Below are 23,435 nucleotides of genomic sequence, written 5' to 3'. Positions count from 1 at the left end.
TACTGGTCCGGCATGGTGGAGATCAATACTCTGTATACCAATCATATACTGATAGTGGCTCCATATACTGGTCCGGCATGGTGGACTATCAGTACACTGTATACCAATCATATACTGATAGCATCTCCATATACTGGTCCGGCATGGTGGAGATCAGTGTTCTGTATACTGACTTACATGGACTTCAGAGACAGGGTGAGAGCTGAGTCTTCAGAGACAGGGTGAGAGCTGAGTCTTCAGAGACAGGGCGAGAGTTGAGTCTTCAGAGACAGGGTGAGAGCTGAGTCTTTAGAGACGGGGTGAGAGCTGAGTCTTCAGAGACAGGGTGAGAGCTGAGTCTTCAGAGACAGGACCAGAGCTGAGTCTTCAGAGACAGGGTGAGAGCTGAGTCTTCAGAGACAGGGCGAGAGCTGAGTCTTCAGAGACAGGGTGAGAGCTGAGTCTTCAGAGATAGGACCCGAGAAATGAGTCTTCAGAGTCAGAACCAGTGCTGAGTATTCAGAGACATTGCCAGAGTTGAGTCTTCAGAGACAGGGTCAGAGATGAGTCTTCAGAGACAGGGTCAGCGATGAGTCTTCAGAGACATTGCCAGAGTTGAGTCTTCAGAGACAGGGTCAGAGATGAGTCTTCAGAGTCAGGACCAGAGATGAGTCTTCAGAGACATGGCCAGAGTTGAGTCTTCAGAGACAGGGTCAGAGATGAGGATTCAGAGACAGGACCAGAGCTGATTCTTCAGAGACATGGCGAGAGCTGAGTCTTCAGAGACATGGCGAGAGCTGAGTCTTCAGAGATAGGGCGAGAGCTGAGTCTTCAGAGACAAGGCGAGAGCTGAGTCTTCAGAGACATGGCCAGAGTTGAGTCTTCAGAGACATGGCCAGAGATGAGTCTTCAGAGACAGGATCAGAGCTGATTCTTCAGAGATAGGGCCAGAGTTGAGTCTTCAGAGACATGGCGAGCGCTGAGTCTTCAGAGACATGGCGAGAGCTGAGTCTTCAGGGATAGAGGAAGTACTGATACAAAGTTGGGGGCTCTGGACCTGGAGAGAACTCAACAGCCAATCCCCCATCCTCTGGGTCTCCCTCGCAATCAGACCCGAGTGCAGTCTAAAAAATAAGTATTCCCTCTCACCCCCCTTAGTGGTGGCTGCATTCCTTTTCTTCTTTCCGGATTTCACCTGGTGATCCTGCCAGCCCCACACTTCCTGTCCTAGGATGACCTCTCTTACTGTACTATGTCTATGGGGGGTAGTGTTGTCACCCCAGGACAGGACTACAGGACACTCCCTCCTTTCCTCATCTACTAGGCATAACGGGAGGTGCTCTGTAGTCCTCAGAGATTGCTGAGAAGAATTGAACTGGTAATTCAGGGCCCTGGATTTCTGGTAGGATCAGCAGGTATTGTGCTTATTGATCAGATATAAGAAATCACTTCTGATGGACTATTGTTCAGGTTTATGAATATTAATCAATATTTATTCATGACAGATGATTTCACGCGCTTCGGGGACGGTCTTTCTTCGAATGTCGCAGCGTTTGGAAATTCCTGGAGAGTCCGGGAGGTCGGCATCCAGGTGAGGGTCACATGACCTCTGCAATATCTGCAGACTTTGGGGCAGATTCAGTGACCAATCAGCAGTCAGCTATGTCAGGTGATGGTAGGATAGTGAAAGCTGATTGGCTGATGGAGTCCACTTACTCCCCCATTCAGGAGATTACTAGAGGGGGGGTAAAGTGAACATGTTCTGCGGAGGCTGGCAGTGGGTGGGTTATCATGTGACCTAGTGGGAGGCCCTTATGGTCAGGTGACCCCAGTAGTGTCAATGTGGTGGGTTTGTTTTGGTCACTGACCGTCGTGTTTTGTACCCAGAGGTCATGTGATGACGTAGCAGAGGTCGGGCACAGCTGTGACCTCCCCGGGAGACATGCCCTCAGGAAGGAGGCAGAACGTGTGTGTGAGAAGCTCCTGAGCGCCCCCTTCAGTCAGTGCCACCACAAGGTAAGGCCAGCGGGATTCTTGGGAAATTCTCTGCAGGATGGACATGGAGCTCTCATGTGACCTAATCTGTCCCTCCCCTTTTTAAGGTGGACCCCAGCGGATTCTACGACACCTGTCTGTACTCATATTGTCAGGACGCAGCGTCTGCGCGGAACAGGACGTCCGCCGTGTGCCAAACCTTCACCAGCTACGCCCGGGAGTGCGCCCAACACAAGATCACCATCACCTGGAGAAGGGCCGGCTTCTGTGGTGTGTTCTAGGGGCGGGGTCACATGGTGTCACCAATACCCAGAATCCTCCACACTCCTGTCTGCTGATAATGCTCCTCCCTGTTTCTGTCTGCAGATATAATGATAGATATTCTATTTTTCCTTCCTCCTGTCTGCTGATATATTGATAATACTTCCTACTTCTCTTTGTTTTGCTGCCATAATGAGAGGAACCTTTCTGTGAATTTGTGGGGGACGATGCTTTGTGAGGCTCATATTTCATGTTCTGTGACTGGTTGCTATGGTAACATTCCTCCAGACACAGCTGACCCCCCCCCAGTTCTGGTGTAGATGACCTCTTGACCATCTTTGTCCTCTGCAGAGAAGGAGTGCATGATGGGTAAGCAGTACTCGGACTGCGTGTCCTCCTGTCCGGCCAGCTGCGCCTCGGTGGGGAGTTCCGATGACGGTCAGTGCCGGGACGAGTGTGTCAGCGGGTGCGAGTGTCCAGCCGGGCTTTACTTGGAGGACGGCATGTGTGTGCGGGAGGAGGCGTGTCCATGTTACCACCGGAGACAGAGATACTCCCCCGAGGAGACCATCCGCCAGAGGTGTAACCAATGGTGAGCTCTCAGGAAGGGATAATGGTCCTTTCTGCTCCTGTTTGTTGATATAATGATAATACTTCCTACTTCTCTTTGTTTTGCTGCCATTATGAGAAGACATTTGTGGAGGATGAAGCTCTGTAAGTCTCATATTTCATCTTCTGTGACTGGTCGCTATGGCAGCAGAGGTGTAACCAAGCTCCTTTCCATGATCCCGCCTACACCTAAAGACAGATGTCTAACGCCAGGGCCAGGGATCGTGTCGCCCACCAGGGTTGCCAACCTACCGTAGCATTTTTTTACTGACAAAACATTCAAAATTTACTGACAGAGCACATTTTTTTTGCTGACAACCTCAAAAATTACAATACTAGTAAAAAAAAGACAATCAATATTTAAACATTAAAAACGTGATAAAGAAACACTGAGGGCCAGATTCACAGAGACGCGCCTATCTATAGGCGGGCGTAGCGTATCTCAGACACACTACGCCGCCGTAACTTAGTGAGGCAGGTCCCGTATTCTCAAAAAACTTGCGCCCAAAGTTACGGCGGCGTAGTGTAACTGTGCCGGCGTAAGCCCGCGTAATTCAAAGTAGGCTAGTGTGGGCGTGTTTTATGCTAATGAATCGTGACCCGACGTGATTGACGTTTTCAACTAACAGCGCATGCTGCCAGGTCAGACAAATCCCAATCTATCAGATCCCATTTTATCTGAACATGGAGTGTCTGAAACACGTCCTGTCGTTGATGTTCCAGATTCAGACTCAGGCTGTGATTGGTTGATGTCAGGTAATTCATCCCATGGGACCCTTCGGGGTCTTCTGATGAGGACAGATTTGGATATTTTGGGATCCTCACAATGCTTTCCTCCTCATTGCAGTGTGTGTCGGGGAGGACGATGGCGCTGCTCTCGGGAGAAGTGCTCTGCGGAGTGCTCGGTGCTCGGGGACCCCCATTATGTCACATTTGATCGGAGAAGATTCTCCTTCCATGGGCAGTGCGGCTACATCTTGGTGCAGGTATGTCATCTCCAATGGGGGGGGGGGGGCACTACATCCCACAATCCCAGGAACTGTCAACAATGTATTAACGTTTGGCTTCAGTTAAAGTGGAACTCTGGGCAAAACAAAAACTGACATACATGGTGCTGTCTGTCCAAGGCATTAACGGCAGTTGTAATGTTTCTGAACTCCGGGTACATAGCTTTATCACCTGTACAGATGTGTAGAGGGTTTGGGGTGACCCAGGTGGAGGCCCATCATTTAGACCCAACTGACAGATGCCTAGAGGGTTTGGGGTGGCCCAGGGGAAGGCCCATCATTTAGATCTAACTTACAGATGCCTAGAGGGTTTGGGGTGACCCAGGTGGAGGCCCATCATTTAGACCCTACTGACAGATGCCTAGAGGGTTTGGGGTTACCCACGTGGAGGCCCATCATTTAGACCCAACTGACAGATGCCTAGAGAGTTTGGGGGGACCCAAGTGGAGGCCCATCATTTAGACCCAACTGACAGATGCCTAGAGGTTTTGGGGTGACCCAGGTGAAGGCCCATCATTTAGACCCAACTGACAGATGCCTAGAGGGTTTGGGGAAACCCAGGTGGAGGCCCATCATTTAGACTCAACTGACAGATTCCTTGAGGGGTTGGGGTGTCCCAGGTGAAGGCCCATCATTTACACCCAACTGACAGATGCCTTGAGGGGTTGGGGTGTCCCAGGTGAAGGCCCATCATTTAGACCCAACTGACAGATGCCTAGAGGGTTTGGGGTGACCAAGGTGGAGGCCCACCATTTAGACCCAACTGACAGATGCCTAGAGGGTTTGGGGTGTCCCAGGTGAAGACTCATTGTTTCTCTTCTCCCGGCAGGATTATGTGGACGGGAAGCTCCTCATCACAGGGGACAACCAGGCCTGTGGAAGTCAGGGATCCGTGAGCTGTCTGCGCACCATCACCATCACCGCGCACAAGACTTCAGTCACACTTCACGTCTCAGGTAACCCTCCCCCAGATTGGGGTTTTTCTAAGGTCCCCCAGAATGGGGACAATACGAGTCTTGTTGGGTTGTGATTTTGTCTCCCTGTGATTCTCCTGAACAGTTTATAATCATAACTCACATTTCCTCTCCTGGATGACAGACGTATCTTCTTCCCGTACAGGACCCCCCACAGTGAATGGACAGGAGGTGACGCTGCCTTTCCTGAGCCCCGACCTGTCCGTCAGAAGCGTCTCCTCCTCCTTCCTCCTCCTACAGACATTCGGGGCTCATCTCCTCTGGAATATGGAATTTCCCGCTGCGTATATCACTCTGCAGCCAGCATTCGCCAACAAGGTAAAGCGCCACCCACAGAGGTGGGGAGGAACTACACTTATCACATGTAGCGGTTATTGATTGTTGCTGGATCTCGTTGTCATAGAAGGACTGCGAATAAAGTGGGAACAGAGGGGACATTACCAGGTTATCCTGTCTTCATGGTATCTGTACCCCAATTATATCTCCCAGTCCCCCCAAGATCTGGATAGCACTCATATACTAAAACATCTCCCTCCATCTTCTTCATAACACTCCACAGAGCATTGGAAAATAGAGGAACTCCACCTCACTGACGGGGAACCACCCCAAGGATAACGAGTCTTTATATTTATTTGTCAGCTTGTTTCCTTCTCTCTGGGTTATCATTTGGTCATTATATACAAACTAATGATAATTCCTCCATCGTTTATTGAGGGACACAGGTCATCGATATCAAGCAACTCGTGTCTCGAAATAATTAGGTGCTCATGGAGAATGCTCCGTCCTCTGACTATGAATTAGAAGTGATTGACCGATCCATCTTCTCCTTCATGGGATCTGCCATTCCTCCCATTGAATGCTCAATCTTCTCCTTCATGGGATCTGCCATTCCCCTCATTGAATGCTCAATCTTCTCCTTCATGGGATCTGCCATTCCTCTCATTGAATGCTCGATCTTCTCCTTCATGGGATCTGCCATTCCCCTCATTGAATGCTCAATCTTCTCCTTCATGGGATCTGCCATTCCTCTCATTGAATGCTCGATCTTCTCCTTCATGGGATCTGCCATTCCCCTCATTGAATGCTCGATCTTCTCCTTCATGGGATCTGCCATTCCCCTCATTGAATGCTCGATCTTCTCCTTCATGGGATCTGCCATTCCTCCCATTGAATGCTCGATCTTCTCCTTCATGGGATCTGCCATTCCTCTCATTGAATGCTCAATCTTCTCCTTCATGGGATCTGCCATTCCCCTCATTGAATGCTCGATCTTCTCCTTCATGGGATCTGCCATTCCCCTCATTGAATGCTCGATCTTCTCCTTCATGGGATCTGCCATTCCTCTCATTGAATGCTCAATCTTCTCCTTCATGGGATCTGCCATTCCCCTCATTGAATGCTCGATCTTCTCCTTCATGGGATCTGCCATTCCTCCCATTGAATGCTCGATCTTCTCCTTCATGGGATCTGCCATTACTCTCATTGAATGCTCGATCTTCTCCTTCATGGGATCTGCCATTCCCCTCATTGAATGCTCGATCTTCTCCTTAATGGGATCTGCCATTCCCCTCATTGAATGCTCGATCTTCTCCTTCATGGGATCTGCCATTCCCCTCATTGAATGCTCGATCTTCTCCTTCATGGGATCTGCCATTCCTCTCATTGACCGATTCATCTTGTCCTAGATTGGGATCTGCCATTCCCCTCATTGAATGCTTGATCTTCTCCTTCATGGGATCTGCCATTCCTCCCAATGACTGATCGATCTATTCCATGGTGGGATCTGTCATTTCTCCCATTGAAAGATCCATCTTCTCCATGTTGGGATCTGCCATTCCTCTCATTGAATGCTCGATCTTCTCCTTAATGGGATCTGCCATTCCCCTCATTGAATGCTCGATCTTCTCCTTCATGGGATCTGCCATTCCCCTCATTGAATGCTCGATCTTCTCCTTCATGGGATCTGCCATTCCTCTCATTGACTGATTCATCTTGTCCTAGATTGGGATCTGCCATTCCTCCCATTGACTGATAGATTTTCTCCATGGTGGGCTCTGCCATTCCTCCCATTGACAATCCATCTTCTCCTTCATGGGACCTGCCATTCCTCCCATTGACAATCCATCTTCTCCTTCATGGGATCAGCCATTCCTCCCATTGACTGATCGATTTTCTCCATGGTGGGATCTGCCATTCCTCCCATTGACAATCCATCTTCTCCTTCATGGGATCTGTCATTCCTCCCATTGACAAGCCATCTTCTCCTTCATGGGATCTGCCATTCCTCCCATTGACAATCCATCTTCTCCTTCATGGGATCTGCCATTCCTCCCATTGACTGATCGATTTTCTCCATGGTGGGATCTGCCATTCCTCCCATTGACAATCCATCTTCTCCTTCATGGGATCTGCCATTCCTCCCATTGACTGATCGATTTTCTCCATGGTGGGATCTGCCATTCCTCCCATTGACCAATCCATCTTCTCCTTGGTGGGGTCTTCCATTCCCTCCATTGACTGATCCATTTTCTCCTTCATGGAATCTGCCATTCCTCCCATTCACAATCCATCTTCTCCTTCATGGGATCTGCCATTCCTCCCATTGACTGATCGATTTTCTCCATGGTGGGATCTGCCATTCCTCCCATTGACAATCCATCTTCTCCTTCATGGGATCTGCCATTCCTCCCATTGACTGATCGATTTTCTCCATGGTGGGATCTGCCATTCCTCCCATTGACAATCCATCTTCTCCTTCATGGGATCTGCCATTTATCCCATTGACTGATCGATTTTCTCCATGGTAGGATCTGCCATTCCTCCCATTGACCAATCCATCTTCTCCTTGGTGGGATCTGCCATTCCTCCCATTGACCAATCCATCTTCTCCATGGTAGGATCTGCCATTCCTCCCATTGTCTGATCCATCTTCTCCATGGTGGACTCTGTCATTCCTCTCATCCGCCACTTTCAGTTCCCAGGCTTCGGCTGAATGGTCTCTCTCAATCAGTAGGGATTTGGTGGCTGCTGGTGTTGCAACTCAACTTAATTGTGCCGATCAGATGATCACTGTGTTGGAATTTGTGCGGTGCTGGATGTTAGGCAGGTTATGTCTTAAGTAACCCCTTCTTCTATCCAGATCTGCCGGCCAATCAGGATTAAGTGTTGGTTAGTGGTGCACCAATGTAAGAAGTCTGCGAGAGAGATCGTAATTTTAGCTCTTCACTGGATGAACTCAACAAAGCGCGGGGGGGGGGGGGGGGGGGGGGTGATTCAGGAGCTAGTCTTTCCAATGAAGACAATCCTGGTGGAGGAAGATCGGATATAATAGGGGGTATAATAAGGATTATAATAGGGTGTATAATAGAGGGGTCTAACACACAACTCCATGAAGTCACCTTTCCTTTCTTGTCCAGGTTCGCGGCCTGTGCGGCACCTACAACTGGAACCACAACGATGACTTCACCACCCCGGAGGGCGACATTGAGACCAGCGCCGCGGCCTTCGCCAATAAGTTTAAGGTGTCGGCGGAGTGCCCGGACGTGGGGTCTGTCAGGTTTGACCCGTGTGGGACGTACACGCAGCGCAGAGAATTCGCAGAGGACATGTGCGCGGTCATCTCCAGCTCGGTGTTCCAGGTACGCGGTCACACTGCTAGGGGATAATAGGGGAGACCAGAAAAGCCCACATGGGGTAGATTACTATGTGAAGAGAAAAAGAAATGGGCTTTTGGGACTTCACATGAGGCGTGTAAATGATAAAGTAACGAGTATCTAGGTCGGCTGTGTGTCATGATTCCCATAGGGCATTCCATTCAATAAAATTGGCAGAATTCGTGATTTTAAGACAAGCTTGGCATCCTTGGAACAAAACTCAACGCGTTCCATGGCGTTTACAGCCAATCATCAGGAGTAGGATGCATAAAATTTGGCTAAAAAGTAAGATAGGAAAATAAATAAAATCAAGTCTTATATGAAGAACCAAATACTCTACAAGAGGGAGCTGAGAACTTATACGTTACCTATGATACAGCCCATAGAAATAATTAACCCAGCAGTTGGCCAAGATGGATTGGGACGGTGGTTCTGAAAAAGCCGTCTCGCCCAGGGTTGAGGCAGGGGCGATACCCCCTTCCAAGGAACCCTGAGGGAGCCATAGACAAAGGGAGACAAAGAGCGGGCCGGTCAGCCACAACAGAGGCATTGCTAGGGGGGTGCGGGGGGTGCGCTCCGCACCCGGGTGACACCCACTAGAGGGGTGACACCATCCCGTTTTTTTTAGCTGACATGCCCAGCCTGCCCTGTGCAATCCCAGCCTGCCCTGTACCACCCCAGCCTGCTCTGTGCCACCCCAGCCTGCCCTGTACCACCCCAGCCTGCCCGTACCACCCCAGCTTGCCCTGTATCACCCCAAACAGCCCTATACCACGCCAGCCTGCCCTGTACCCCCCCCCCCCAAACAGCCCTGTACCACCCCAGCCTGCCCTGTACCACCCAGCCTGCCCTGTGCCACCACAGCCTGCCCTGTACCACCCCAGCCTGCCCTGTACCACCCCAGCCTGCCCTGTACCACCCCAAACTTTCCCATGCCACCCCAACTTGCCCTGTGCCACCCTAACTTGCCCTGTACCACCCAAATCTGCCCTATGCCACCATAACTTGCCCTATGCCACCCCAACCTGCCCAATGCCACCCTAACTTGCCCTGTACCACCCCAACCTTTCCCATGCCATCCCAACTTGCCCTATGCCACCCTAACTTGCACTATACCACCCCAACCTGCCCTGTACCACCCTAACTTGCCCTATACCACCCCAACCTGCCCTATGCAACCCTAACTTGCCCTATACCACCCCAAACTACCCTATATCACCCCAACATGCCCTATACCACCTTAACCTGCCCTATACCACCCCACTACACCAACCTGCCACTATACTGCCCTATACTATCATTTACAGGGGCTGGTTTGGGGTGCGCCCCGTGCCCGTGCGCTGCCTGCTTGGTGCTGGGCAGCCTAGACAGAGGGGGGGGTGACACCATGTTTTACCGAACCGGGTGACACCAACCCTAGTGACGCCACTGAGCCACAACACACCGTCAGGGAAGAGGTAGACCCATAGGGCACATGTCCGGTTCTGGGAAGAAAGATAAAAGGAAAAGGTGGAGTAGATTACTAAGTGATAAAGTGATTCAGCGCTGGAAAAAAATATAATATAAGACTAAACTAAAATAAATTGCAAGCCAGCACTGCAGATATAATCCAAAAAATATCTCAAAGTGAATAAATAAATAAATAGTGCAGCGCAAGTAAATATGCCTAAAAATTCAAATAATCAAAAATAAATACATAATCAAAAATAAATACATAGAGTCCATAAAGTGCAAAGTGATAAAGGTGCTCCAAAAAATATACAGTGGTGATATATAGTGCAGAAATCTTCATCAGATCTGTGACCCATAGGACAGGATAATCCTCCACCAAGGCTAATGGATGGCCTCTCACCTCAGCGATTCGACCTGTGGCTAGGTCAAAAAGCAAATATCATATCCTCCACACAGTAAATGGCAAGCAGCTTTCAGGGTTCAACTCCAAAAACGTCCACCAGATGGAACCAGCAAGCAATATACAAATAATCTCCCATAGATCATTCAATGGACCGAGAAAAAGTAAAAGACACACTCTAAGTGTTCTCTGCTTAAAAGGTTTAATAATCACAACAAAAGTTTAAAAACCACTCACATTGTAATGCACTCTGGACCGAGTGCAAAGATAACAGCTTGTACCGCAGCTCAGAGGCCCGGGCACGACGCTGGGGGGAGTTTGCGTCGTAAACCAGCGTCGGGTATGCAAATTAGGAGTTACGGCGATCCCCGACGGATTTTCGCGTTCGCTACGTCGCCGCTAGTCTAGTTTCCCGTCGCAAAGTTAGTCGTCATTTTAGGTGCCCTAACTGTAGTCAGCAAACGTATTGCTGTCTAAAGTATGGCCGTCGTTCCTGCGTCGAAATGTAAAATTTAACGTCGTTTGCGTAACACGTCCGGGAATACGGAAGTACGCTACGCGCGCCGCCGTTCGAAAAAATGACGTCACGGCGCGCAAAGCACGGCGGGAGTTAGGAAACGGAGCATGCGCAGTAGGTCCGGCGCGGGAGCGCGCCTAATTTAAATGGCACGCGCCCATTTCAATTGGCCCACCTTGCGCCAGAGGCCGCGGGCGTAGTTTTCATCGCAAGTGCTTTGTGAATCAGGCACTTGCGATGAAAACTTGCGGCGGTGTAACGTATCTACGATACGTTACGCCGCCGCGATTCTCCGTGAATCTGGCCCTAAGTAGATGGCGATATTACAATTTATTTTACATCTACTCAACAATTAAACAAAAGCACAAAAGAAACACTTGCTGAAGGCATGACACCGCTGTTACAGTTCATAGGTGGCTCCAGACAGGTGTACCTACCCGCCGGGCCTGAAGAAGTTATGCTGAACTTTTTGAGTTTACTGCCTGCCACACCGCGCTGCACCTTGATCAGACCCCTACTAGACTGAGTAGACATCAGACGACTGGCGAAATCTTTATTATTGGGCTTTCTTGGCCACTTTTATATAAAAAAAAGCTTCAAACATCACACAAAGGATTACCCTCACAGGGAATTTTGGCATTCCTCAGCAAAACAAATGCCCCCGCTCCCCATCCCAGCCTCCTGGCCTTCTCTGGCCTCAAAGGCTTTATGCCATTGTCTGTCACTCCTGCAGAAAAACTCCAACCACCTCAGGTGCCCACATGCACCCTCTCCAGCTGCTCTGGCTTCCATCTTGGGTAAAGCTGACCCGTCTCCTGGAGCGGAGCCCTGAGCCACATGTTGGGTGGGTGCTGCGTGGTGTGGAGGGCAATAAGCACACAGAGTCCCAGTTTGCCAGAAACAATATATGGTAAAAACAATTCAGCCATACAACCAGTGCGGGTGGGGAGGCTCACCTGATCGGGACCACTTACAACAGACAGCAGTCTGAAGACTCAGTGTTGCCGACAGTGACTGCCACGAGGAGCAGAAATTATCCTGGTCGGTCCAGCCCAAAGTGGCAGCTTCCTGAGATGGTAGACGTCCCTGCTCTCTCCTTTCTCCAGTGGAACCTTTCCCTTTCGCTACTGCTGTCCCTGACAGAAGGGTAACCTATCCCTACACTGGCCACTAGCAAAAAGCACGCCAAAACCTGGGGTCAGAGCCTTAAATAGACTCTGCCTGACCCAAGATGGCCACCAGGGTAACATGGGACAAGAACATCCAACTGGATCACTGCCTTGTGTAACCGATAGTCACAGAGAAACCCAGTTTTCCTCAACTTCCTCTCCCATATGCATTGCCACTGCGGTAGAGCGCCATCTGCGGTGAAGAATATAGACTGCACCTGCCTACACACAATCACTACCAAACTGAAAGTCAATGTGCACAGCTGCAGTGTCAGTAGGAGATGGTGGCACACAAAGGTGGACCTAGGGTAGGAGACTTTAGTCCTCCCAACTTTCTACAAAGCCTCCGAGCTCCAGGACCCAAACCAGGATTTCCAAGCCATAAGAAAACCACCAAACTTGTCTTGTTGCTCTACATACCACGTGTCCTGGAGCCCCTCGCGCTGTATGGGAAGAGCCCTAGGTGACACTTAAACCTTTTATGATCCTGTGATTTACTCTCTCCTGTAAAACTGCCCTCTAACTGCCATTTCCCCCCCCCCCCCCGCCGCAGTATTCATTGTGTAACAAGATGCAGAATCTATTTGGCCGAATGTTTTGTCTTTTTCTGGTGAGTTACGTAAAGAGAACCACCTTCCAGTCTATAGTATTCGGTGCGGTGAAAAGGACTTCTGGCTCCATGTTGGATTTGGATGCATTATTGGGTCAGCAGTTGACCGGCTCTTCGGTGACTCTTGTACGTTTTCTGGCCCCCAGGTGTGTCATGACGTGGTGGAGTGGGAGCCGTTCCATCAGCTTTGTCTGTATGACGTCTGTGGCTGTTCATCCAGTAAGGATTGCCTGTGTAGCGCTGTGTCGGCGTATGCCAGGCAGTGTGCCCAGGAGGGGACCGTCGTGACCTGGAGGAACAAGACCTTCTGCCGTAAGTCTCAGATCTGCCACCTTCACGGGTAATTCTCCATTAAACCTTCTAAGCACCAATGGGGGTCCCTTGTACTCTCTGATGTCACCTCTGTGAGTGGTGGTTTGTTTGGGGGGTCCTCAGTCATGTGACTTGTTGTCTCCTCCTTAGCTGTCCAGTGTACAGGTGGTCAGGTGTACATGGAGTGCTCCACCTCCTGCAGAAAGACCTGCGCTGACCTGCGCTTGAATGAAGCCGCAGCGTGCCAGGAAGTGAGCGGCTGTGTGTCTGGGTGCAACTGTCCCGAAGGCCTGGTCCTGGATGAAGGCGGACAGTGTGTCCCTCCTGCTATGTGTCTATGTTATCATGGAGGACAGGCCCACCAGCCTGGGAGCTCCGTTCTGAGAAGGTGCCAGAATTGGTAAGTCTTAAATCCAAATATTGTATATGATGGTTTTATTGTCTTATAATATAATTCAAGAGATCATAAGGAAGTAATCCAAATGTCCCATAAATAAAGAAAAAAACACCACTAAATGTGACGTGCAGATAAACAGTAGACTCTTGATGAGAACACCGCCAACAACGTGCACCTCCACCACAAAAAATGCACGCTTACCAAAGGCAAGCTGAAAACAAGCCTATATAGTAGTTCCGGATCTGTATCCAGCGGCAGCTCGCAGGTGAGTCAGGTAGGCTCAATGGATCAGACTTGCACGGATCAACCATCGATTATATACCTAGAAAAAGAAGAACTCTCCACAGCGTAATACCGACTAGAAAAAAGATTCATTAGAAATAAAAGTTACACTTACGAGATAGACGATAAAAACAACCATAAAAAGTGTAGACGGCCGGCTTGCAGACACCCGTCCACTCACAAGAAGCCCCGCCCGACACACGTTTCGTCACAGAATGACGTCGTCTAGCGTTCCCTAAGATGACGTCATTCTGTGACAAAACGTGCGGCAGGAGGTTACACTTTTTATGGTTGTTTTTATTGTCTATCTCGTAAGTGTAACTTTTATTAGTTGTAGGTTGTAGGAGACATTGTTGTATACATTGGTAGATGTCATTGGACACAGTTGTAGGATATATTGTTGAACACAGTGGTAGGAGATGTCAATACACACAGTGGTATGAGATGTCAGAGACGTCAGTGGACACAGTGGTAGGAGAAGTCAGAGATGTCGGTGGACACAGTGGTAGGAGATGTTGGTGGACACAGTGGTAGGAGATGTTGGTGGACACAGTGGTAGGAGATGTCGGTGGACACTGTGGTACGAGATTTCGGGGAGTTTGCTGGACACAGTGGTAAGAGATTTTGGAGATGTCGGCAGACACAGTGGTAGGAGATGTCTGATGAAATCACTCTATGGCCTGTTTTCTCAGCCACACAGGATAGGTTGATTTCATTGAATGTCTCAACCACATTACGACTTTTTTCCAAGTTGCTGAAAATAATAATTTTCAAATTATTCACCAGAAGGACAATCATCAGAACTAAGTAATGAGTAAGTCAACCAAGCAGCCATCTTGTGTACTGAGAAGCCACCTCATGCTTTATGTATCCTATGTGGTTCATTGATCATTATCTCTGTGGTATAGCAGTCTGTTTCTGCACTTCCACTGTCAGTCAGTCCTCAAGGTCTGTCAGTCCTGGGTGTCTCTGAATCCCTGCTGTTCCTCAGTCTCTCTGCCCCCGGTCTCTCCCTGTCTCTCTGCCCCCGGTCTCTCCCTGTCTCTCTGCCCCCGGTCTCTCCCTGTCTCTCTGCCCCCGGTCTCTCCCTGTCTCTCTGCCCCCGGTCTCTCCCTGTCTCTCTGCCCCCGGTCTCTCCTTGTCTCTCTGCCCCCGGTCTCTCCCTGTCTCTCTGACCCCGGTCTCTCCCTGTCTCTCTGGCCCGGTCTCTCCTTGTCTCTCTGCCCACGGTCTCTGCCCCCGGTCTCTCTGCCCCCGGTCTCTCTGCCCCGGTCTCTCCCTGTCTCTCTGACCCTGGTCTCTCCCTGTCTCTCTGCCCCCGGTCTCTCCTTGTCTCTCTGCCCACGGTCTCTGCCCCCAGTCTCTCTGCCCCCGGTCTCCCTGTCTCTCTGCCCCAGTCTCTCCCTGTCTCTCTGCCCCTGGTCTCTCCTTGTCTCTCTGCCCACAGTCTCTCCCTGTCTCTCTGCCCCCAGTCTCTCCCTGTCTCTCTGCCCCTGGTCTCTCCCTGTCTCTCTGCCGCCAGTCTCTCCCTGTCTCTCTGCCCCGGTCTCTCTGTTCCCGGTCTCTCCTTGTCTCTCTGCCCCGGTCTCTTCCTGTCTCTCTGCCCCCGGTCTATCTGCTCCCAGTCTCTCCCTATCTTTCTGCCTCCAGTCTCTCCCTGTCTCTCTGCCTCCAGTCTTTCTGCCTCCAGTCTCTCCCTGTCTCTCTGCCTCCAGTCTTTCTGCCCCCAGTCTCTCCCTGTCTCTCTGCCCCCAGTGTCTCCTGGTCTCTCTGCCCCCTGGTCTTTCCCTGTCTCTCTGCCCCGGTCTTTCCCTGTCTCTCTGCCCCGGTCTCTCCCTGTCTCTCTGCCTCCGGTCTCTCCCTGTCTCTCTGACCCCGGTCTCTCCCTGTCTCTCTGGCCCGGTCTCTCCCTGTCTCTCTGACCCCGGTCTCTCCCTGTCTCTCTGGCCCGGTCTCTCCTTGTCTCTCTGCCCACGGTCTCTGCCCCCAGTCTCTCTGCCCCCTGGTCTTTCCCTGTCTCTCGGCCCCTAGTCTCTCCCTGTCTCTCTGCCTCCGGTCTTTCCCTGTCTCTCTGTCCCCAGTCTCTCCCTGTCTCTCTGCCTCCAGTCTCTCTGCCCCGGTCTCTCCCTGTCTCTCTGCCTCCAGTCTCTCTGTCCCCGGTCTCTCCCTGTCTCTCTGCCTCCAGTCTCTCCATGTCTCTCTGCCCCCGGTCTCTCTGCCCCGGTCTCTCTGTCCCCAGTCTCTCCCTGTCTCTCTGTCCCCGATGTCTGTCAGTATAAGCAGTCTGTCTGTCTGTCTGGTTGACATTCTCTCTTATTAATTATATTTCCTCTTTCAGTATCTGTGAGAACGGAGTTTGGAACTGCACCGGGTCCCGCTGCCCCGAGGTGGCCTATTGCCCCGGTGACTTGGTCTATAAATATGGATCCTGCCTCCTCACCTGTGACACCGTGGACCAGAACCAGACCTGCGTTGATGCGGTGGATGGGTGTGTGTGCCGGGACGGCACCGTGCTTCTGGTCAGTCTTCAGAGAAATACTTTGTGATCATTTCTGGATTTGCCTCATGGGTCTGATCATGTGATGTTATTTCCTTCCTGTGACAGGACAACCGATGTGTCCCCCCCGAGGACTGTCCTTGCCATCACAATGGGAAACTCTACCAGCCCAACCAGACCATCAGCAAAGACTGCAACACCTGGTAAGCCTGGCGAGGAGGTCTCTCCGATAAGACTGGGCACTATAGTCAGCAGCGAGGAGGTCTCTGCGATAAGACTGGGCACTATAGTCAGCAGTGAGGAGGTCTCTCCGATAAGACTGGGCACAATAGTCAGCAGCGAGGAGGTCTCTCCGATAAGACTGGGCACTATAGTCAGCAGCGAGGAGGTCTCTCCGATAAGACTGGCACTATAGTCAGCAGTGAGGAGGGAATCCGATGAAGTTCGGTTTGACCCGAACTCAGAAAAATAACAAAAAGTCCAAACTTGAGCGGCATTGATGGGAGGGGCCATTTTTCATGACAACCTTTTTCACCTTTTCGCTCGTGTTGGTGTTTCTTGAGTTGAGTTGGACCAAGCATTCTCAGCCAGGGTTCCATGGCATCTTAGGTTTCCTCCAGAGGGTTTTAGGTCATCCAAAGTTCCAGGACCAATGCCACGTGGGAAAACCAGCAGGAAAAACACCAATTATCTTATCATTCTGACCATCATCACAAGGGGTGCATTCATGCCAGTGACCAGAGGCGTCTCTAGGCTTTGCGAGGCCTTAGGCAAATCTCAGACGTGGCAGGTCCTCCATTATCCTCAGACGTGGCAGGTCCTCCATTATCCTTAGACGTGGCAGGTCCTCCATTATCCTCAGACGTGGCAGGTCCTCCATTATCCTCAGACGTGGCAGGTCCTCCATTATCCTCAGACGTGGCAGGTCCTCCATTATCCTCAGACGTGGCAGGTCCTCCAGATCGTCCATCCTGCAGAGGAGATCAGGGAGATGCTCAGCCGCTGCAAGCTCTGCACATGGGCAGAGATCTGCGGTGTACGGCAGGAAGGGAGGAGCCGGGGAGTACAGGGTGCCACCCACTGACCCTGGGACCTTGGGCAGTGCTCAAGTGGTCAGTGACACTCCGCTCCATGGCGGGGAAAACTAAGTGTGGCCCCGGATGCAAGATGGGAACACCGACCGGGGGGACATTTCCCACACACACGTTAGGCAAATGAGGTGGCCACGAGGCCCCTGGGAGTATGAGGCCTTAGGCGGCCACCTAATTTACCTAATTAGAGAGCCGCCTCTGCCAGTGACCACCAAAGTAACGGACATCTTCTCTTCTCTTACTAGAACAATGATACCACCTGATAAATACCAACTTTAAAGAGACACTAATATACATAGATAACAATTAAATATACCAGAGAAACGACAACAGTTTTCTGTCTCTTTAGGTTTTATCAGTTTTATTACATTTTTATTGGAATTTACCAACATTTTATTGTGGTACAAGCAAGCGCTGAACATAAAAGCTCAAATCAACATAAAAGAGCCCTGGAGGGTTGGGACACTTTGGTTACTCCAGTGCCCAGACAATGCGGTCTGGTAGACAAAAATGAGTCCTGTAATGGGACTCGGGGCCACAGATCCGATAACGGGGGGCCCACCTGATGACATTACAAATACTGGCTATTGGGTTGAGGCCTATGAGGAAATAACTTGGATATGTTAGAGAAGGAAAGAGATTAGAAAATAAACGAGGAGTACGGGAAGAGGGGGGAATCGCATAGAAAGAGTCTGGAAGGGAATATCAAGGATAGGGCGAGACACTAGAGATGCTCAGGAAGGGTCAGTGGGGGGGGGGGGGGGTTCCCCATACCATTTGGGTGAAAATCGCATGGACCACAAATGACCATCAAAAATGGTCCCTCATAGACTTAAATGTAATTAAAAAGAAAATTTGAAAAATTTGCTCAGATTAAAACTCTGGAAATTTGGGTAAAATTTGAGTCCTGAATTCTTGGTTGTCATTTTTTATGTGGTGTCCTTTCTTTTGACGATTACAGTTTCCCGGCTGGTCTTTGCGAGCCGCTGACCTGGAACAGGTTTAAAAATCAGGAGTTTGAGCTTCACTTGCTACATGCTGGTCTGTGACTCAGAAAAGCCGCAATGTACATAAATGGGATTGGTAGGGGAATTATTATTATATTATTATTATACAGGATTTATATAGCGCCAACAGTTTACGCAGCGCTTTACAACATCAGGGAAGACATTTAGTTACAGTACAATTTAATACAGGAATGATCAGAGGGCCCTGCTCGTTAGAGCTTACAATCTAGAAGGGAGGGTGAAGTGGAACAGAGGGTAGTAGATGTGGGGGGTGATCAGGTGGGCAAAGTTAAAATACAGTTGTTAGATGTGGGTAGGATAGGCTTCTCTGAAGAGGAGGGTTTTCAGGGATCCTCGAAAAGCTGAAAGAGAAGGAGATAGACGGATAGTTTGGGGTAAGGAGTTCCATAGGCTTGGAGAGGCTCTGGAAAAGTCCTGTAGACGAGCATGGGAAGAGGTGATGAGAGAGCTAGAGAGCAGGAGGTCTTGAGAAGAACGAAGAGAGCGATTAGGTTGGTATTTGGAGACAAGGCCAGTGATGTAGCAGGGGGCAGAATTGTGGATGGCTTTGTAGGTTGTAGTTAGTATTTTGAATTTAATTCGTTGGGCGAGCGGAAGCCAGTGGAGGGATTGACAGAGAGGAGTAGCAGAGACAGAGCGGTTGGTAAGGTGGATAAGTCTGGCCGCGGCATTCATGATGGATTGAAGGGGGGTTAGAGTATGCAGCGGTAAGCCAATGAGAAGGGAATTGCAGTAATCAAGGCGAGAGATGACCAGGGAGTGAATTAAGAGCTTTGTGGCATCATTGGTTAGAAAGGGGCGTATTTTGGAGATGTTGCGGAGGTTGAGGCGGCAAGATTTGGACAGTGATTGAACGTGAGGCTTAAAGGAGAGTTCAGAGTCCAGGACTACACCTAGGACCTTGGCATGTGGGGATGGGCTGATAGTTGTGCCATCAATATTGACAGAGAGATCAGGGGAAGAGGCACGTGGGGGAGGGAAAATGATAAGTTCGGTTTTGGATAGGTTGAGTTTAAGGAAATGACGTGACATCCAAAGTGATATATCTGATAGTAAATTAGTGATACGTGAGGAAAATGAAGGAGTGAGTTGAGGGGTAGAGAAATAGATTTGAGTGTCATCAGCGTAGAGGTGGTATTGGAAGCCATGGGAGGCTATCAGCTGACCCAGGGAGGAGGTGTAGATTGAAAATAGGAGGGGTCCAAGAACAGAACCTTGTGGGACCCCAACAGAGAATGGTAGAGGAGAGGAGGAAGTAGAGTTGTAAGTAACGCTGAAGGTGCGGTTGGATAAGTAGGTAGAGAACCAGCGAAGAGTAAAGTCACAGAGACCAAAGGTGTGGAGTTTTTTGAGGAGGAGTGGGTGGTCAACCGTATCGAAGGCGGCAGAGAGGTCCAGGAGTAGGAGCACAGAATAGTGTCCTTTAGTTTTGGCCGTTAGTATATCGTTTGTTAGTTTTAGGAGAGCAGTTTCAGTGGAATGTTGAGGACGAAATCCAGACTGAAGGGGATCAAGAAGGTTATTGTCAGCAAGGTGGACGCTCAGTCGGTTGTAGACTAGACGTTCAAGGAGTTTGGATAAAAAGGGGAGCAAGGAGATGGGGCGTAGGTTGTCAAGATTGGATGGGTCCAGTGAGGGCTTTTTAAGTATGGGGCTGACTAGTGCATGTTTCAAAGAGTTAGGGAAGATGCCAGAAGAGAGGGAGAGATTGAAGATGTGGGTAAGAGAGTGTAGAATAGAGTAAGAGGGTGAACGTAGCATTTGTGAGGGAACAGGATCCAGAGCGCAGGTGGTAAGATGGACATTGGTTAGTAATTTAGCGACCTCCTCTGTAGTGGTGGGGTTGAACGAGGGAAGTAGTGACTGTACCTGTGTGCATGAGGTGTGAGGTGTGGAGGATGTCTGAACAGTAGAGATCTCCTTGCGAATAGTATCAATCTTCTGTTGGAAGTGATTGGCAATCTCCTGGGCGTTGATTGAGTTAGTGGGTGGAGGCAGTGGAGGATGAAGGAGAGAGTTGAAGGTAGAGAAGAGTTGACGGGGACGGGATGATAGGTTTTTAATGAGGGTGATGAAGTAGGTCTGCTTGGCAGCGAGGAGGCTGGAATTGTATTTTTGGAGGGCAGATTTATACTGGACGAAGTCTTCCTGGGACTTAGTCTTGCGCCACTGGCGCTCGAGAGCACGGTTGTGTTTTTTCAGACTTCTAGTATCATCAGTTTGCCAGGGTTGAAGGGGGCGGGGCCTTATTATGCGTGTGGTGAGGGGGGCCAGTCTGTCCAGTGATGCTAGAAGTGAAGTGTTGTAGACAGAAGTGGCTAGGTCGGTGCAGGACAGGGGTGCAATTTTGTCATAGAGGTGGTCAGTCACAGAGTGTAGAAGAGAAGGGTTGATATGCTGCAGGTTTCTACGAGTGACTGTTAGGTATTTGGAGGAAGAGGAGACGGAGGAGAGGGAGAGCGTGAAATTAATAAGGTGGTGATCAGAGAGGGGGTAAGGATCGATGGAGAGGTTGCATGGAGTGCATAGGTGGGAAAAGACAAGGTCAAGAGTATTGCCTTCAGAGTGAGTAGGAGCATGTATCCATTGCTTCAGGTCAAAAGAGGAGGTTAGACTGAGAAGTTTGGAAGTTGCAGGAGTGTTAGCATTAGTAGGGATGTTGAAGTCGCCAAGAATAATTGTGGGGATTTCAGAAGAGAGAAAGTAGGGTAGCCAGGCAGAGAAGTCATCAAGAAAGGAGGATACTGGACCGGGGGGGCGGTAGATTACAGCTATCCTTAGAGAAACTGGGGAGAAGAGACGAATGCAATGCGCCTCAAATGAGGAGAGTGACAGAGAGGGAGGTGGGTGAAGTACCTGAAAGGTGCTATGTGGGGCTAAAAGGATTCCAACACCCCCTCCTTTGCGTCCGCTGGGTCTGGGGGAGTGAGTCCAAAGAAGACCACCGTGGGATAGAGCAGCAGAAGATGCAGTGTCGGATTCGTGAAGCCAGGTTTCAGTGATGGCGAGTAGATGAAATGAGTTTGCGATAAAGAGATCGTGGAGGGACGTGAGTTTGTTACAGACGGAGCGAGCGTTCAAAATGGCACAGGAGAAAGGGAGTCTGGTCATGGGAAGAAGAGAAATGGGAACTAGATTGTGTGCATTGCGGCTGCACCCAGAGGGTGTAGGGTAATGGGTGCGTTGAGCACAGTTGGATGAAGGAGGCCCAGGGTTTGGGGAGATATCACCAGAGGATAGGAGAAGCAGGAGGGTGAGGGAGGTAATGTGGGAATGCGATTTATATGAGGGGACATGCCCCAGTGATTTGGAGCATTGGGCGTTTGACTTTAGAATTAGCATGAGTTGGTGAGTGCAGTAATAAGGAGAGGACAGAAGTGAGGGCGATATATAGAGGGTGTAGGGTGGACCAGAGGGGTGACTGGAAGAAAGTTTGAGGATAGAAGACACAACTGTCAGAAGGAGTGGTAGAGAGTGCATTTTCGAAGGGGAAGAATGTGAATTTAACGAAAAAAAAAAAAAAAAAAATATATATATATCTGGATCATGAACAGCAAACTTAAAGTTTGTTTTGCTTTGTGCAATTGCTGAAGTGCATAGGCAGAAGTGTTTCCACTTATAGAATAGCCCCACTTAAAGAAGAACCCCAGGCACAATGAGCCCCCTGCTAATGCTTCCCCCTAAAGGATGCTTACATTTATACTGACAGAGATAGGGGGTGGGTGCATTTCAATTATCTAATCAGGAGGTAATAAATGTATGCTGATCAACAGGGCAGAATTCTTGGTTCAAAAACAGATCAGCAAGAGGGCAATAAAATTAATGGGCCGCGATTTTGGGTAAGTCAAGGGAGATGATAAAGCATTGTAAGGTGGACAGATCTACAGAGGGTTAAGCAAAAACAACATGCCAGTATTATCAAATAGACATAAGCAAAACAGACATCAATGTTTCAGATTCTGGGTGGATCTCAGACAGCTGAAACATACCATAGACATTTAAACTAGAGAAAACACATCCGTTTTCAATTCTGGGTGGATCTCAGACAGCTGAAACATACCATAGACATTTAAACTAGAGAAAACACATCCGTTTTCAATTCTGGGTGGATCTCAGACAGCTGAAACATACCATAGACATTTAAACTAGAGAAAACACATCCGTTTTCAATTCTGGGTGGATCTCAGACAGCTGAAACATACCATAGACATTTAAACTAGAGAAAACACATCCGTTTTCAATTCTGGGTGGATCTCAGACAGCTGAAACATACCATAGACATTTAAACTAGAGAAAACACATCCGTTTTCAATTCTGGGTGGATCTCAGACAGCTGAAACATACCTGTAAAGAGACAGAGAATGGTTCTGATTGGCTCAGGTGGCTGTGGCGGGATTATTGGAACATTGTTAGTTGGATTGTATTGACCTTAGTGAATGTCGATGTGTCAGATACAGATGGCGGCGTCTTCTCTTTCCCGCAGTGTGTGTAAGGAGCGCCGCTGGGAGTGCACTGACCACCAGTGTGCCGGACTTTGCACCGCAACTGGCGATCCTCATTACATCACCTTCGATGGAAGATCGTTCACCTTCCTGGGAGACTGCCAGTATGTCCTGGCCAGAGAAAACCACGGACTCTTCACCGTCACCACCGAGAACGTGCCGTGTGGCAGCAGTGGGATCACCTGCACCAAGTCTGTAGTGGTGATGATTGGAAATACCATTGTTCACCTTCTGAAAGGTGGGTGAGATGTGGAGAGGGTACCAGAGATGAGTAGGAAAGGGGTTTCAGTGATGGGTAGAAGGTGGGGTACCAGTGATGGTTAGGAGGAGGGTACCAGTAATGGGTATGAGGAGGGTACCAGTGATGGGTAGGAGGAGGGTACCAGTGGTGGGTAAAAGGTGGGGTACAGGTGACGGTTAGGAGGAGGGTACCAGTGATGGATATGAGGAGGGTACCAGTGATGAGTAGGAGGAGGGTACCAGTGGTGGGCAGGGAGGGGTACTGGTGATGGGTAGGTGGAGCACAGGTCATAGGTAGGAGGAGGGTACCAGTGGTGGGTAGGATGAGGAGGGTACCAGTGGTGGGTAGGAGGAGGAGGGTACCGGTGGTGGGTAGGAGGAGGAGGGTACCAGTGGTGGGTAGGAGGAGGAGGGTACCAGTGATGGGTAGGAGGAGGAGGGTACGGAGGAGGGTACCAGT

At 49.8% G+C, this 23,435-nt stretch overlaps 1 protein-coding gene across 1 annotated transcript in view; it reads left to right on the top strand.

The window, feature by feature from the left end:
* The window catches only part of LOC120941395 (SCO-spondin-like), a 210,291-nt gene that overhangs the window by 13,541 nt on the left and 173,315 nt on the right, over positions 1 to 23,435 (top strand). The window contains exons 8-20 of the mRNA XM_040354735.1: positions 1,485 to 1,570; positions 1,867 to 1,995; positions 2,082 to 2,244; positions 2,587 to 2,827; positions 3,692 to 3,830; positions 4,681 to 4,807; positions 4,971 to 5,143; positions 8,242 to 8,463; positions 12,773 to 12,938; positions 13,089 to 13,338; positions 15,956 to 16,136; positions 16,223 to 16,317; positions 22,717 to 22,973. Coding sequence (XP_040210669.1) covers positions 1,485 to 1,570; positions 1,867 to 1,995; positions 2,082 to 2,244; positions 2,587 to 2,827; positions 3,692 to 3,830; positions 4,681 to 4,807; positions 4,971 to 5,143; positions 8,242 to 8,463; positions 12,773 to 12,938; positions 13,089 to 13,338; positions 15,956 to 16,136; positions 16,223 to 16,317; positions 22,717 to 22,973 — 2,229 coding nt within the window. The remainder of the gene's footprint in view (positions 1 to 1,484; positions 1,571 to 1,866; positions 1,996 to 2,081; positions 2,245 to 2,586; positions 2,828 to 3,691; positions 3,831 to 4,680; positions 4,808 to 4,970; positions 5,144 to 8,241; positions 8,464 to 12,772; positions 12,939 to 13,088; positions 13,339 to 15,955; positions 16,137 to 16,222; positions 16,318 to 22,716; positions 22,974 to 23,435) is intronic.

This window comes from Rana temporaria, chromosome 5, assembly GCF_905171775.1.
Source record: "Rana temporaria chromosome 5, aRanTem1.1, whole genome shotgun sequence".
Taxonomy (NCBI): Eukaryota; Metazoa; Chordata; class Amphibia; order Anura; family Ranidae; genus Rana; species Rana temporaria.
The sequence above is the reverse complement of the archived record's forward strand: the minus strand, read 5'-3'. Positions and strand labels throughout refer to the sequence as shown.